This window comes from Argiope bruennichi, chromosome X2 (assembly GCF_947563725.1).
Source record: "Argiope bruennichi chromosome X2, qqArgBrue1.1, whole genome shotgun sequence".
NCBI classification, from domain to species: domain Eukaryota; kingdom Metazoa; phylum Arthropoda; class Arachnida; order Araneae; family Araneidae; genus Argiope; species Argiope bruennichi.
The window spans coordinates 499,871-516,014 of NC_079163.1; the positions used below are offsets into that span (position 1 = coordinate 499,871).

At 30.3% G+C, this 16,144-nt stretch overlaps 1 protein-coding gene across 9 annotated transcripts in view; it reads right to left on the reverse strand.

The window, feature by feature from the left end:
• LOC129960009 (rho guanine nucleotide exchange factor 25-like) overlaps window positions 1-16,144 on the reverse strand; it is a 575,803-nt gene that overhangs the window by 119,040 nt on the left and 440,619 nt on the right. For all 9 annotated transcript variants that reach the window (XR_008783500.1, XM_056073001.1, XM_056073000.1 and 6 more), the window contains 3 exons: window positions 5,173-5,278; window positions 4,294-4,380; window positions 4,066-4,194 (listed from right to left, as the gene is read on the reverse strand). Coding sequence is in view for 8 of the 9 variants with exons in the window: in XM_056073001.1 (XP_055928976.1) it covers window positions 4,066-4,194; window positions 4,294-4,380; window positions 5,173-5,278 (322 nt within the window). In the remaining variant the exon portion in view is untranslated. The remainder of the gene's footprint in view (window positions 1-4,065; window positions 4,195-4,293; window positions 4,381-5,172; window positions 5,279-16,144) is intronic.

The window sequence follows — 16,144 nt, forward strand, 5'->3', positions numbered from 1 at the left end:
TATTCTACATATCTGAAAACCATTTTTCCTTTGCGTCACATTTCAAGAAAGGAAGAGGGCATAAAATTTTGGTATTTTTAATGAATACTTTTTACCATAACTATGCTTAGACAAATTCATTAATTTTTAAAACAAAAAAAACTTTAAATACTGCACTGTACGAAATAGCCGATATCTGGATAATGATGCGAGTATTATTCTGGAACATGATTCTTTTGTAGAATAAACTGCGCTGAAGTGTAAGATTCCAAACATGACTATAATTTTGCTCAGAATCTAAGATTAAAGTACAAGTGCAAGGAATAATTAAAAAAATGCACTAGGGTTTATTATAAAATATCATGAAAAATACCCGTTTCTTTTAATAATGCTAAGATGTTGAAATATTATTTTTGTTCAATTAAATACAGTAAATAATAAATGTCAGAACTAAAATATTTGAATTGTAGCAAAGTTGAAGCTAAACAATCTATTAAAACATCGAGTACAGTTAAAAAGTTCCCACGACTGCAAGTTAATGGAGATACTGAGAAAAGTAAATATTTGTGAGTAAGCCTTGAATGATGAGGTCTTTTAAAATACCATACCTCCAAGTTAAATCAAACTTTCTCTATTTCAAGCTAAATAGAAAACTAGACGATTTCGTCTACCAAATACTGTTAAAACATTAATTTTCAGTGAAACAAAGTTACAGTAGTAAACTGAAAAGTGTTTCCGCACTTTTCGGAAAAACAACTTTGAAAATGGGAAATAGTGGTTTTTTTCGCTATACCCATTTCTCAGATAATTAGAAAAGGCAGTTAATTAGTGAGATAGGCCCATAATTGACACAGCCATGAGAATATTTTTCTGGCTTCAGTATAGGAATTATCGTTGAATCGATCCACTGAATTGGAAAGACATGTTCCCTTCAGACTTATTAAACGCATGTAATATGTTTTTAAGGGAAAAATTTCGATATTGAGTAGGTGATGGTATTTGATTCAGATGTCATTTGTTTTGTATTAGATAAGACACACTGTAGTTCCAGAAAAGTGAAGCCTGAATTATACGAAAAGGTGCTGTGATGTGTGGAGTGCATTCCAAGTTCCTATTTATTGAGATCAAAAGCTATTCATAGTTGACGGAAACGCAAATGAGAAAATTATTGCTTTCAAGCAGCTCATTCCCAACTCTACAATTGAAATTAGGAACTAAAGATGGAGTACTAAGAGCAAGGTCTACGGAAATAAATGTTTTGTTCCGTTCATGAAAGTACGTGCTTCACCGTTATTCGATACATAGAAAAAGTGGTCATTGATGAACTCTTCAATTTGCTTCTCGCCAGTATTAACAGACTCTTTTCCCTAAAATGAGCTGTGGTAACTAAAGTCCCTGAAATAACGAAGGAAAAGTGATAATTCCTCAACTAGTTTATCAGACTCATTCTGAAAAAATGGGAATGGAGGACGGAAGATACATATTACATATAATATTTACTCAGTGTATGGAAACCCTCACAGTCACAGCTTGAAAGTTGATATACGAAGGAATAATGGAGGATGGAATACCACATGAAACAAGTATAGCAACATCTTGCTAAGATTCTATGGGATATATAATCCTTACGTATTATATTATATATCTTGATCTTGGCTGTGTCCGTTGGTTTCAAGTGAATTTCTTATGATAAACACACAGTTTGCCTTTCATGATAAGATTTTTTATGTGGCCAAGTTTATGACGGAAACCAAAACAGTTGCATAAAAAAAAGAAGCCTTATATTTAGGGTTTATTAGGAGAATTTTCTTTTAATCTTTTATTTGCAGACCAAGTATTCAAAATATCACACAAAGGATGTCAAATCTTCAATTTCACTGCCCGACATTTCATCTGAATTTAATAAATCCGTAACGATAGTGTCACTCGCGTTGCTTTTATGGATTTCTGTTTTTACGAAAATCATCTTTAGTTAAAGGGCGGACTGGAAGTGTAAGGTAAAGTAGCGGATTTGTGTCTCAGCAAGTATTTAAAAAAAACGGCAGTTTTTGCCTCCTGTTTGGTATTTAGTATTTTTTTTTTAAATTTTTGGAGGAGTTGCGAGTTTGTCTGGAGTTGTTGAGGCATTGATGGAATAAAAGTTGGAACTGATGATTTCTGTAACTTAAAAGGCACTGTACACTTGTTTATTCTGGAACTAGGATTTTCACTGGAATTTGAGTTTTTGAAGTCATTTTTGGAGATATTTTAGTATAAAGAACTTCAGTAGATATTGCGCAACTATTGAAACAGCGAGGGATTTTTAGGAGTTTAAGCATATGGAATCTCTTTTGGTGTATGCCCTGTAATGAGTAATTGCTACTAAAAGGACACATTTTGTTTAATTTTAACTAATAATATTTCTCTTTCAGCGAATCATTTTGGGCAATTTCTTGAACAAGCCGAATGTGAGCCAAAGCGGTTTATGAATTTAAATGTGTTAGACCAAAAAGAATTTGTGTCACGACTGGTCTCTGCATTTCAGGCATATGTTGGTGTACCATGGCAACTTGCATAACAGTGTTTGAATCGTTGATACTTAATGCACCCAAGATGATTCAGCATATATTTGCGGACATTTGAGTGTATGTAACCAGCTCGGTCTAATTTAGATGCTTATGGGTTAATATTTTGAGTAGGTAACTATGTTCTTTGACTGATATACTCTCCGGCAACTTTTAATTCAGGAACAGATTTCAGTGTTGGATCCGAGAAACACCATGTGAAAAGTTGAGATTGATGAGGTGAGACTGTTTTTGGTAAGTTAACCAAATGAATTAATTTGATAAGATTTGCAGTTTAGAAAGGATCTGCTGTTACGATTAGCAAATCATCAAAACGTAATTTGACAATACTTTTTATCTCACAAACTTTGACATGATACATATATGAACCAAAAATGGTGAAACTTTATGAAATATATTATTTGTATTCATGATGAATTTTGTATTAATAGAGACATCTGTGCGAATAAGAGAAAATCCTCAATACTAAAAGAATTCGGATTCCGACGACATCACCCATCACGGAGCCCAACAAGGAAAGGTAGCCACCAGCTCTGAACACCCCTAGCCTCAGAGTTTATCTTAGTGCTAGCCAGGTCCACTTAAAGAAACGTTGATCACTCTTAACTCAAAGCCTGGAAGTTGACCACTTTCGCTTGATTACTAGCAGCTTAGCCATTTAAGTGACTAAGCTATGCAGAAGACCAATAGTACACCAACCTACTTAACGGGCCACCACGCATGGCCAACAAGTATGGTTTTAACTGTCCATAAGGAGTACGAAGCAGAGAGAAGGGCGATGGCTTCTAACGGAAAGCCTTCTCGCTTGCCATCGAGTGGTGGAAATGGAAAGATGAAAGCAGAGGAGTCGAATTTTAAAGGAAGGAAGGATCTTGGGATTGGGATACCTGAAGAAAGCGAGCCTCTGATGGAGCTGATATCTGAAAATGATGACTTACAAAGTCAGTAATTCAATTGATTTGTATCATAAATGGAAATATTTCTGGGATTATTTCTATCATTTTTCGCATACTAAGCTATTACTAAATATAGAAGTAAAACTATGGAGCAAAGATTTTAATTTGGTAATTGCAAATTTGTGTAAAAAGAGTCAGTTACGTAATTTTGAAAACCATCTAGATATACGCTAATACATGATGCATAAATAAACTATTTAATATCCTCTGTCTACAAATAAAACTACCGAGAAAGAGCTCAAATTATTGTATTAAGCTTATATAAATTCATTTTCAAAAAAAAAAATAAAAAAAAATAAGAGTGATTCCTTATTGCGAAATATAACGGAAAAAATACGATAAAAATGTAATTTTATATTTTAATGGAAGAATGTACGTTATGTTCCAAATTTTTTTTACCCTGTACGAGAAGAGAATATTTATTACAATTATTATCTAAAACAAACCATAATAAAAATATTAACATAAGAATACTATGACAATTCGAACTGCTTCCATAGAAAAAAAAATTACAAAATATTATAATTCATTAGTTAAAAGTGAATAGCGTAAATTTTTACACTTACTGAAGCTCCATAAGATGTATCATTTCCTGTTTTATCATCAGTTGCAACAAAATCATCATTTTCATTAGTATTATTGTCTTCATTTGGAATAAATACATTATCCTCAACTTCATTTTCTTCTGTCTGAACCTTAAAAATAATTAGAAATAGAATACACTCATTTTCATAATTTAATCATACCTAGATTCTTAGTAAGATTAAAAAGAGTTGTGAAAGTAAGCCATTTACTTCACAATCCCCATCTTCATTGGTAACATTTACAGGAGGACCAGGAGATGATGATTTATTACCCATTTCTTCCTTACTAATCACAACCTGTAAAGAAAAATCATTTAATAATCTAAATGCTAAATAAATACGTAATTAATAAAGCTGACAAAGAATTTATCAATTGTAGAATTCTTAAATCTGTAAATATTTTTGCTCATATTTGTAGAACGAAGAAAAAAGCAAAGTTTTGTTAATAAAAGTCTCTAAACGCTTTTAATATTTGAAATACGAATTTTAGTAAATTATAATTCTAAATTAGGATATCTTTCAGATTGGAAGAATTAACACATATTAAAATGATAAAGTTCATTAAATGATTCATTTATTTAATACTATAATATAATCAAGTTAAGGTAGAAATTTCATGATAGATATAGATAGGGTTGTTTTAATACTTATATGTATAACCCAAAATGTGTGAAATAACTAATAAAAAGAAATATGCAAGAACTCTGCCTCTAATACAGGTACTTTTCAGTTGTATTTCGACCTTGCTTGAAAAGCAAAAATGAAACGTATTGAAAGTGAGAATCTAACCAAGAAGGGGGGGGGGCTCTCATGGCAAGTACAATAATCATATGTGGCTGAATTGTTTCCATTTCGATGGCTGGACGTACTTACATGAGAAGTGAGTGCATGAGCGGCATCATAATGGGAACTATTATAAATTTAATAGTGCTCATATTTATTGCCGTAGCTTTAAGGTCATTCAGTTTACACAGTAGGATAAGATAAGGGTAGCTCACTTGTTATTAAAAGTGAATTGTTCAAGTTAGGGTGGGGTAAAATAAACTAATTTGTATACATTTTAAATAGGTATTGAATTAATATAAATACCTTAGAATCTGATGAATGCTTTTTGGTCGAAATATTTCCAACATCTCCGGGTGTTCTATCCAGCCTTCCATGGCTGAGTTTCCTCACTGGATTACAAAGCCATTTACTACAAAGAAAAATAAAATAAAATACATCGCAAATTGCTAACTATTATTGCATACCAACTTTCGTAATCAAAATGATTTTTAATTATATTACTATACAAGTTACAGAGACATGTTTATTAAGTTTTTAACTTAAATAAAAAATATGGAAAAACCGTAATAATCAAACACAGAAAAATAATGGAAAAAAATACGTTTCTGAATTTTTTTCCCGTACCGTCACAATAAAATAAGTCTCTAAAACATGCTGTAGAAATTTATGATTAATAAATTTTGCAAACAGAAGAAATAAAAACGATAGAAATGAAACTGCAAATAGAAAAAAAAATCAGAATTGGAAAAAAAAAAAACCATGTGAATTTTCAAATTTTCTTCAAAGCATTTTTATAATACTGTCATAATATAAATTTATTACAGATAAATATTAACATAAAGTAAAATATAAATTTAAAAACGATAGAGGACAGGGTGATAGTCCAATTTCAGTTAAAAAAATAAGAGCTATGTAAGTTACCTTTAGAGAAAAAAAAATAAGAAACAATATTAACGAAGTAGTCTTAGTTATAGGACTATGTGTTACAATAAAATTCACGAAATTTCCAAGGAAGTATACAACTTTATACAGAAATGAACATAGAAAATCATAAGTAACTGCTAAATATTTTTCGCAGACATCGAAGATAAGTTATTTAATTTTTTTGTAAGTTTCTTATGAAAAATATTACTAAAGCACTTTCAATGCATATCTAAAATTACGTTATTACATTACAGTTAGCTGTATAAAGGAAAACAACCATTTCATTAACATTTCAATTCTTTGAAAGAAAGAAAAAAGATTAAAAACATAAAATTATACAATATAAAAACTAAGAAAATTTTATTAACTATATATGAATCTCACCATTAAACACCGATTTTTCTAGTTTTCTTACTAAGTAGCCGATTTTGGCAAAAAACTTCTGGCCCACAATATTTAAAATAATTTGCACAAAACCCAGCTACAGTACCTATTTCATCAAATTTTATTTTATACGAAAGTTAATGGCACTTAGATATATTCTCACCATTGGCCTATTCTCAACCACAGTTATTTTCGTGAAAAATCTCAAAAATGTTTTTGAGAAGATTACAAGCAAAAATCTTGATAGAGTGTCCAGTCACAATCACTAAATAAAATACCTAATAGATGGATATCGCCAATTTTTTTTATATGAAAGATTATGACCTCTAGATATGCCTTGAATGATTTTCTGCCTCCTCCGCCTCCATTTTTAAGATATATTGTAAAACAAAACTTATAGAGAGATCGCAACCTCAGAAAAAGGACAAATATCACGATTTTGTCAGTAAGGAAAAGTAGCTGGCTCGTTCAACCTGTTGAGCAAGTGCTTTAGCTTTGCATTCATTTTCAGAAATTTTCTTGGTTAAGAGATATTTATTTTGCCGTAGAGATATCAAGATATCATATTCTAACTTTCTTTTCTTATGACAATAAATTTTTTAATTCATTTTTCAATTAAAAATCAACCCTTCAGTGTATTTATTCACTTTTGAAAATTGAAAGTAAATTAATAAACATTTTCCTGGCATGTTGTAAAAAACTTCAGAAACCTAAACACAAAAATTACATGTATAAAAAGTATTTGAATAATTCTCTAATAATAATGTTGAAATATAATAAACATTCTAGTAACAAAGCAACAACGAGTTGAAAAGACAGTTTAAAAAAAATTCGAGCGATTTCCGAGAATATATCAAATTATCCTTAAAAAGAAACGGGTTTTTCCCTATCTTGAAAAGCAAAAGATGAAGGAAGAGTCAAGTCAATGAGAGGAATTTCCCAAACCATCCTATCCCTAAACTGAGGGAAACACTGGCAAGGACTTAGCACGTTCCCTTGAAAGATGAAAGCTCAAACATGGCTAAGAAAATATATTTATATAATCAAAGAAATCTTGAGTGTGAATAAGCACCTGGAAAAAAATAAGTATTTTCAAGACCTTTACCCTTAAAAAAAAGTTTTTCTGGACTTTTAATGATGCTGCGCACCCTAAAAGATTCATATTTGTAAATTATTCACTTTATTTCGATATAATTCTCAAAAGAAAAAGGAATTTTCTGATAAAATTTATATTAATATGGATACATTTTTTCAGCTAATGGAACTTTATTGTCAACTCCTATTTGAATAAAACTGATAAAAGTCTAATATTTAGTTGCAGCTAAAAATTCAAAATTTGATGTCTGTAATTACGTAGAAACCAAAAAAAGTTCATATATCTTGCACCAATAATTCGCATTTTAATTTAAACTTTTAAATTAAATGAGGTAAACAATTTAAGAAAAGATTCCACTGCAAGCAAAGGCATAGCGTCGTATTTTTTTTTAAACGGAAATTAATAATTTTCGTATATTGTTTATTTTTTCCCAAAGAACTAAGAAATGAAGAAGAACACCGTTCTTCCGCTCTTTTTCAAGAATGAAAAACTCTTTTGATGGATCTGATTAATGAAGCGAACCTTGCCATGTTCTCTAATATTATTTTTTAATTAAAATTTGTAATGAGTAAATCTTTTTTTTTTTTTAATATCGATATAATTTAGAATATTTCTTTTCTTTCCATAAATTTAAATACAGAGCAATCTTTGTCATTATCAAAACCCGAAGCCATATAGTACAAAACGAAAATGAAATAAAATATATGAATTCTCCCCCTCCTTACCATCAAAACAAAAACAAATTTAAAGATGAAAAGTAAAATAATGCAGTTAAAATAATTAAAAGAATTCTTAAATCAAAATTTCTTAACCGAACAACAAAAATCTATATTTATAAGGCCCTGATTCCATCACTTATTTTGTATGGTTGTGAGTGCTGGATACTAACTAAGGCAAAAGAAGATAAACTGCTAATATTTGAAAGGACAATTTTAAGAAAAATCTATGGTGCTGTAAACGAAAACAATATATGGCGAATACTTTACAATGAACTATATAAAAAATTTAAAGAACCTAACATCATTAAAATCATTAAAGCTTATCATATGAGGTGGTTCGGACACTTAGAGAACTCCAACCCAGCAAAAAACTGATATTTAGAAAGCCTACAGGTGTCAGGAAAAGGAGTCAGCCACCATTTAGGTGGCTTCACAACGTTGAAAAAGGCCTCAACCTACTGGATGTCAAACACTGGAAATCTGTAGAACTGAATAGGCAGTGATTGCGTAAACTGATTTGGAAGGCCATGGCCTGCTGTACTGTACTGCCTTAGAAGAAATATTCGCACAAAAAATAATTTCGTTTTTCAGTTGCTGTTGTTAATCATCAATGAAACGCTGTAACTGAATAATTAATTTCACTTATTTGCTCGCAATTTATTATAGATTTCAGATCATTGTCTTATTTTCTCTAGCAAATTTTCAATTAAATTTTACAAAAAAATAAATAGAGGATACGATAAGAAACACGAAATTAAATAACTATAGTTAAAACTTCCTTTAAAGACAGATTTTACCAATGAATAACACGGTTGTCTTTACGAAACTATGCGAGTGATTTTTTTTTCTTTAAACACTTAAAAATATAGAATGATTATAATTATTTTTTGTTTAACAAAAGAAAACGTGTGAATTCAAAATGGAGTATTGAGAGCTGAATACAACGGTGCAGCTCAGAATCCAGGAATCGATAATATTAAGAGTTTCCGCCAGAAGTAGGCAAATACGCTCGAATGAAGTGAACGTAATGTATTATTAAATGTCTAATTTGCACATACGAAGAAACGGAAGGCTTTGCGAAATAATATCAAATAGTTATTTCCGATATCTTTTATAAGAATATAACGGAAGTTGTACATTTGGTGGCAGTTCCATGATTTAGCTAGTAAAGAAAATTAGTTTTAAAATTTGATGACCTGTAGTTCATGCAGTAGAGGCCTCAACCTGCGGATAAAACTTGCGCATTTCTTTGATGCTTTTCAAAAGCAAGGAGCTGTCATCATAAAGCAGGCCTTAATTAAAATGCGTATTGTATTAGCTATGATCAAAAAGTATTCCCTAAAGTTTTCTACATAACAAAAGAGTGATTTTTAATATTAAAGAACCAATATTTTTTTTAATGAAAAGACTGTTCACCGAAATTTGTATCTAAGAATCAAAAGTGGATGTTTAAGGCCAACCCAATATTTTTGTTGGAGGAGCAGATACTACAAAACACTCTCCTAAATCATCGATTTAATGCTCTTCTTTATCTATCTAAATCTATTAGCTTGGTATTTTTAATGCCAACTCATCTTTTGAGCGTCAATGAATAGACAAAATTTCAACAAGGCAACCCTGCTAATGAAAAATGATTTATTTATGATACTGTAGCAGCAAAAATAAAATACTGCTACAATAATCTTAAAAAATTTTAACTTCCAAAATAGAGACGAGTATCACAGAAAGAAATATAAAATGGCGTCATAAACAGCAAAACAGTAGCTTCATCAATTTTATATTGCACAACTTTCAGTACTGAGTATGAAACTTCAACTTTTACTTTCAGTAGTCAGTATGGAATATGGTGTTAAAATAACTTTGAATAGAATTGCACAAGGCTGAATGGGGGAAAAAAGAAGAGGCCTTTGTTTATTTGAGTGGATAGTTTAAACAATTTATATTAATCCTATTTTAGTGTAACAAATTAAATCATCTTCTTTCTTTCTTGCTTTTCTTTGAAACATGTAAATTAAATGACCGCAAGTGAAATGAAGTTGAGGTCTTAAATTTAATTAAGGGTAAGTACATTCTAAAAATCAAGAAATTATAAATATTTAATCCACTCTTACATGATTTCCACAATAAAGAATCCACCCGAAGATTCTTCATTATGGTTCATAAAAAAATTCTAAACAAATTTAGAAGAGTCTAGAAATAAAATACACACCAAGTATTTGATTCTATTATATGAGATGAGAACTTGCTTTCGAAACTTAAATACAAAAGCAATTAGTGAAAATAAGACCTCTCTCGCATAGCAGGGGCAGATTGAATGTGTAAAGCACACGGAGATTTGATTGTTTTTCCCAGCACCTTGACCCTTGAATGAGATAAGTTGCGCCCTTAATAATGCATTTTTATTATAGAACAATGAGTTTGTGAAAGAAATTAAACTGAGTATTAACTAAGTATTCAATTTTATGCAAATGAAATACTAACATAAATTATTGAATATTTTTTTCACCAACACTGAAACTAAGAACTGGAACACCACATTGAACTGGAACATAAATATTTCAGTAATTTGTTCCTTCTTATTCCTGCACTAATTTTATCAATTGCAGGACAAGATATATTGTTAGAAAAATTCATACTGGCATTAACAATTTACTGAAGAAATAATTTTAGCAAAGAAATTTTCTTTAAAATTTTTAAAAAATACAATCGTTTGTTTTATTAACTTATGTATATCAGATGCAGAAGCTAAAGGAGGCTCATCGCCCTGATACATATGCAGAAATGGCTTAATGCGCTCTGCCATAAATACGCGTGAAACCAGCTGAGAATGCACTTACTTCATAGCATACTTCCCAATGAAGATATCATCCCTTCTTCTGTCGTAAAAATTAGGAGCCTTGTGCAAGGCGGTGAATGAAAATAAAAATCTGTGCATTCATGACAAAGTCTAAGTATAATAAGAAAAAAAAAAAAAAACGAGTATGCTCCGGAACTTTTTGGTTGGTCAACTGAATCCAAAATTTATGATAGAGCTACGACTTTAGAAGCAAGATATCTTACCAAATTTCATTTATCTAAGTTGTTTCTTATTTTTTTTAAAAAAAATTTTTTACATGCATGCGAATATACAGACCAACAGATCCATTTGTCGACGGATTTGGTTCAAAATTTTGATATGGATCTATACTTTAGATGCTAAAACTGTGCCAATTTTACGATGAAGTTGTCCTTCTCACTTGTACTCGAACAAAAATCATTCGAAAGTCAAAATTTGGTGGAAATCTGAAAATTTGATAATAAGAAATTCCAGCTCAAAGTGTTTTTCAATGATCGTGTTCACAAGCAGACATATTTCCAGACTTCTATTATTCGGAGGTTTGAATCATAGAAATTGGACAAAACCTTAAATTCGAATTTTTTTGGCAATTACAATTCTATCTCTTTGAATAATTCATATACAAAAATAAAAAAGGAATTTTATAGGCATTAATTTATTTTTGGTAACTTTTAGAAAGAGTAACAAATGATTTATAAATAATTTTAGAATATCAAATATTTTGCTGTACTTTTATTTTTGGAAGCTTTGAATCATTCAGTACACTCACATACGAAAGTTCATAATGAAATGAGATACACAATTCCTCGGCATAATGTTAAAAAGTTCTGAACGTTTGCACAAAAAGTAATTGAAGTAAAAATAGTTAAATAATTAACTAATGGCGATTACTAACTGATGTTGAAATATAACAAATGATCTACAGACAAATAATCATATATAGAAAAGCAATGATGTGCTAAGTTACTACTAAAACCCAACACTCATGATTTTACATGAATACACAAAGTTCTCTAAAAAGTAAGGATTCCCCCCGTATCTAAACAAGAAAAAGGAAGTGAATGAAGAGGATATATTTTCCTCATTCTATCAGTATTTCCTTAAACTGAGATAAAATCTTTTCCAGTGACCTTCAATTTCATTAAATCCGTGAAACATTGAAACACTCAACGCAGCAAAGAAAATACAGTCTACAATCGTTTTCCCCTTTCATTAAGAGCTAAATATAAGCACCTGGATTAAAAAAAAGCATTTTAGAGGCCCTTATATAAAAACCATCAAAAATACGCATTTCTTGAGGACTTTTAATAATGAGGCGTACATTGAAACAACAGCAACTACATACATAAAACTAAATATTATAACTAATACCAATGTCCTCCTTCAAGTACACGACGAGATTGAGATATGTACTTTTTCCTAATAAAATAGATAAGTTAAAACATTTTGAATGAAAATACCTCAACTGATGTCTCTTGAAGACTATACAGAGTATAAAATGTGCCAGATAGTCAATGCAACTCCACAACGGCTACAATTTGGAGAAGATTCTACAAAAAGTCTATAGTTTAAACGTATAGCATGCATATCCAATGCGAAATCGAGTTAAAATAGCATCACAGCGTCTATTAAGTTTAGAAATCCATTACGAAAGATTGGGTTTGATGACACGGAGTTCATTTGTTTCCATGTTCCATGTTTTTAGCAAAGGAGAAAAGCACCATAGATTATAGTAGAACGCAAATCAGCATAAACAACAGACCGGGACAAGAATTCTATAGTTTCGTCTGTCACTTCGTTTCCTGTAATACCAATATGAAAAGAGGATACGAAAATCCTGAAAAAGTAAATGTCAATCGAAGTTATGAAGTTATTTGATAAGTGTATTTTTAATAGTAGAGTTATTTAAATATTCCAAAAGACTTATGGAATCAATGTATAAAATAGGTTTACGAATGCGATTTAAACCAATATATTTGAGAGCAAAATAAACAACCGAAATTTCAGAGGAGAACACAGAAATAAGAGAATAGAATTGGTAACTTACAAAATGACTTCTGATAACAAAAGCACAGCCAATATGGTACAACGATTCACATTAATTCGTAAATATTGGTTCACATGCCTGATAAAATTGTCGATATTGTATAAAAAGTGAAATAAAAACTGAATTATCAGAGTCAGACTTCGTAAAACTCCCTAGAAAATAAAGATATGGAATTCTAACTTTCATACCCGGAAGAAAGTCAAGAAATAAATTTATGTAAATGTTTAAGTCAAGGAAAGCATCGTGTAGAGTTTATCATCGAAAACATTATCACATAGCCACAGTGCACCACCTGTCTAATGGGTTGCTATGCCTTGACTCACATGGATGTTTTGGCTGTCTTTGAAAAAGCAGCAAATAGAGTGGCGACATCATCTCATGGAGAGCTCTCTTGCTTGTCGTCGAGGTATGGAAGAAAACAGCAGATAGCAAAAGAAAGCGAAAGATAAATTTAAGAGGAGGAAAGATCTTCGGGAACTTAGGAATTGGAACAGTCATACTCATTTAAAGAAGGTGAGCCCTTGAGAGGACAACACATGGGGAAAATCTCAAGTCGAAGAAGAACTTATCTTCCTGTGCATATGTAGAGACTAGTTACTAGAGAGAGAGAGAGAGAGAGATTAGAGACTTAAATTTTATAGGTACAATTGATTTTTCCCATCTGAAAATTACCAAACATTATAAATTAGATGGCAAACGAATTGCATTATTTATATAATTGGAACATACTAGGCATCCAACATTTTAAACGACTATGTCTTGGAACAGTTTATTAAACCTTTTTAATGTCAACAGAAAGAAATTCATAAACGATTAAATAAGATTTTTATAATAATTTCCTTCCTATTTTTTGTGCAAACTTTAAAGAAATTTTTTCAATCTCTGGACTTTCTTTCCAACACAAGATAACTAAACTTAAATGAGTGTTACTCTGTAACTAATCATTCTCGACTGAAATAATGAATTAAAAATAAGTACATTTTTATATTTCCTTTATTTATTTCAAAGAAATTAGCACAATTTAAAGGAAGTATTAGTATATATCAATTCATAAACAGAAAAGTAAATATTAGCGAACCGCTTGCACTCTTTGCAAGTGTTCAATTTTGCTCTCCCAAACAGCCTTACTGCAGTAATTGCATGCATGCTTTGCCATTCTGCATTTCTTAGATGGATAAAAAGTACGAATTTTGCCTTTATTTTACCTTTTTCAAAATTCAACATTCTTAAAAACATTTAGTATAGTAATAAAATACATGGAAAATGCAAAAATACTCACAGTGGCTTATTCACAATACTTCTAGCGTTAACAAACTTTTATACGTTATCCATAAACATTCGACTTTTAGACGACAATTACAGCTAAATTCGAAAGTAAGAAGTGTATAGCTGTACTTAACACATTGAGATAATTCATTTTACTTTTTATGAAGGTACCATGAGTGAGGCAGTGTTATGGCAACGAAAACATCTCGAATTCACAAAATGGTAAGTGTCGGGAGTTTATTATCTAATCAAGTTTTTCTTTAATAAAGAGAACAACAAATCGAAAGCTTAAGAAGTGTAGAGAAAAACAAAATTAACAGGAGAAGTGTTCTGATGGCAATAATTTTCAACTCATTATTAAATCCCAGATTATTTTCACAAGACAATAAATAAAAAAAACAATAATTTGTTTTGATGTTAAAAATTAAGGATAGGCGCAAACATACATTTTTAGTCGCCGACTGTTTAATTGGATATCAAAATTTTACTGCGTCAAGGTGGGTGGAAATCAACAGTGGTCAGATTAAACAGTCGCGACAACTGCCTTTTAATTAAAAAAAAAATATATCGGATGTGTTTTTAAAGTGCACAGACTTCTACTAGTGCAGGATACATATCAAAAAATCTTTTGCCTCGCTCGTCAGGGGTTGAAGATCATGATAGCGGGTCTGAAAGTGGCATGTACACGATACGAAATTGTATCTAGAGTGAGAAAAAGAGGTATCCGCTATATTTAAAATAATTTAGATTTGAAAATGGCAAGGAAAATTAGGAATGATATGAAATTTCCTCCATATTTTGAGTGCATGGGAAAAAGGCTGGCGCCATGTTTAAAAATCCGAAAGCATTATCTGCGACAATATAAAAGCGCATGATATCTCCGTATCTTCAGCGGGCAGTTTTCTTTCGGTAAGTATGTTGAGTTTTTTCAATTTTTCCCCCCTCATTTTCGAGTTTGTAAAAATATTGGAATCATGCCTATTCAGATTAATTTGTAATCATCAGTCTAGGTTATCGAATACACGCGAAAAATATTTCTTGCAATTGAAAAATAATCCAGAGTGTTCCAGTTGTGCAATTTATATATATTTACTATTATAATTGCGCCAATCAAACTGGAAAAATTAGTGTGCGCATGAATTTTCTACACCCAAATTTTATCGCATCTAATAATATCTTTTCCGGCGGTAGGACTTAATATTTAAATGAAATTTTTACAGGTAGCTAGATATCTCAAAAATAAAATATAACCAGGGATTGAATAATTTTAAGCATATAAATTTAATTACTAATTTAATTTTCCATGTAATATCTTAATCCATTATCTAGAATTTTTAATTTAATCTAGAATCACTCTAATTTAGAATTTTTAATTTATTAGAATTAAAAAAAATAATCACGTCCTGAGAGTTCTACTTTTAGAATGGGAATTTCCTTTTCCGACTTTCAATGCGTTTTGTAATAGAAAAATTCCTCTAACAAAATTGTTAAAATTAACCCTTTGACTTATGAATTTATTTAACATCTTAATTAGATAACAATAAATGTTCTGAATAGGATGTATTAATTTAATTCTTAAAATAATATAAAAGCATTTGAGAAATTGCAACTCTTTTGAGGGATTTTTGCATTTTAAATTACTTAATACTTTAACTTTATAGCAGATTTAAAATTAAAAATTCAGTGATTCCATGCGCGAGTTAGACTGGCTGTTGTAATTGAAACAATTAGTAAAATCTAAGAATTAATGATAAATGAGCATTAATTCTTTTATTGTAATTAAATTTGACTGACATTTTTACCAACTATTTTTACTTACAAATTTTAAAGAAACTGAAAGAAAATTCTTTAAAAATTTTCGAGATCTAAATATTATTCCTATACTATGTGGAATCAAAATTTATTATTTAAGAATTTTTAAAGTGAGACATTTTTTAAATGATTGAATACTGTGTACAGTTGTCAAATGTTTGAGGAGATTCAAGACCTTAAAATTTATTCAC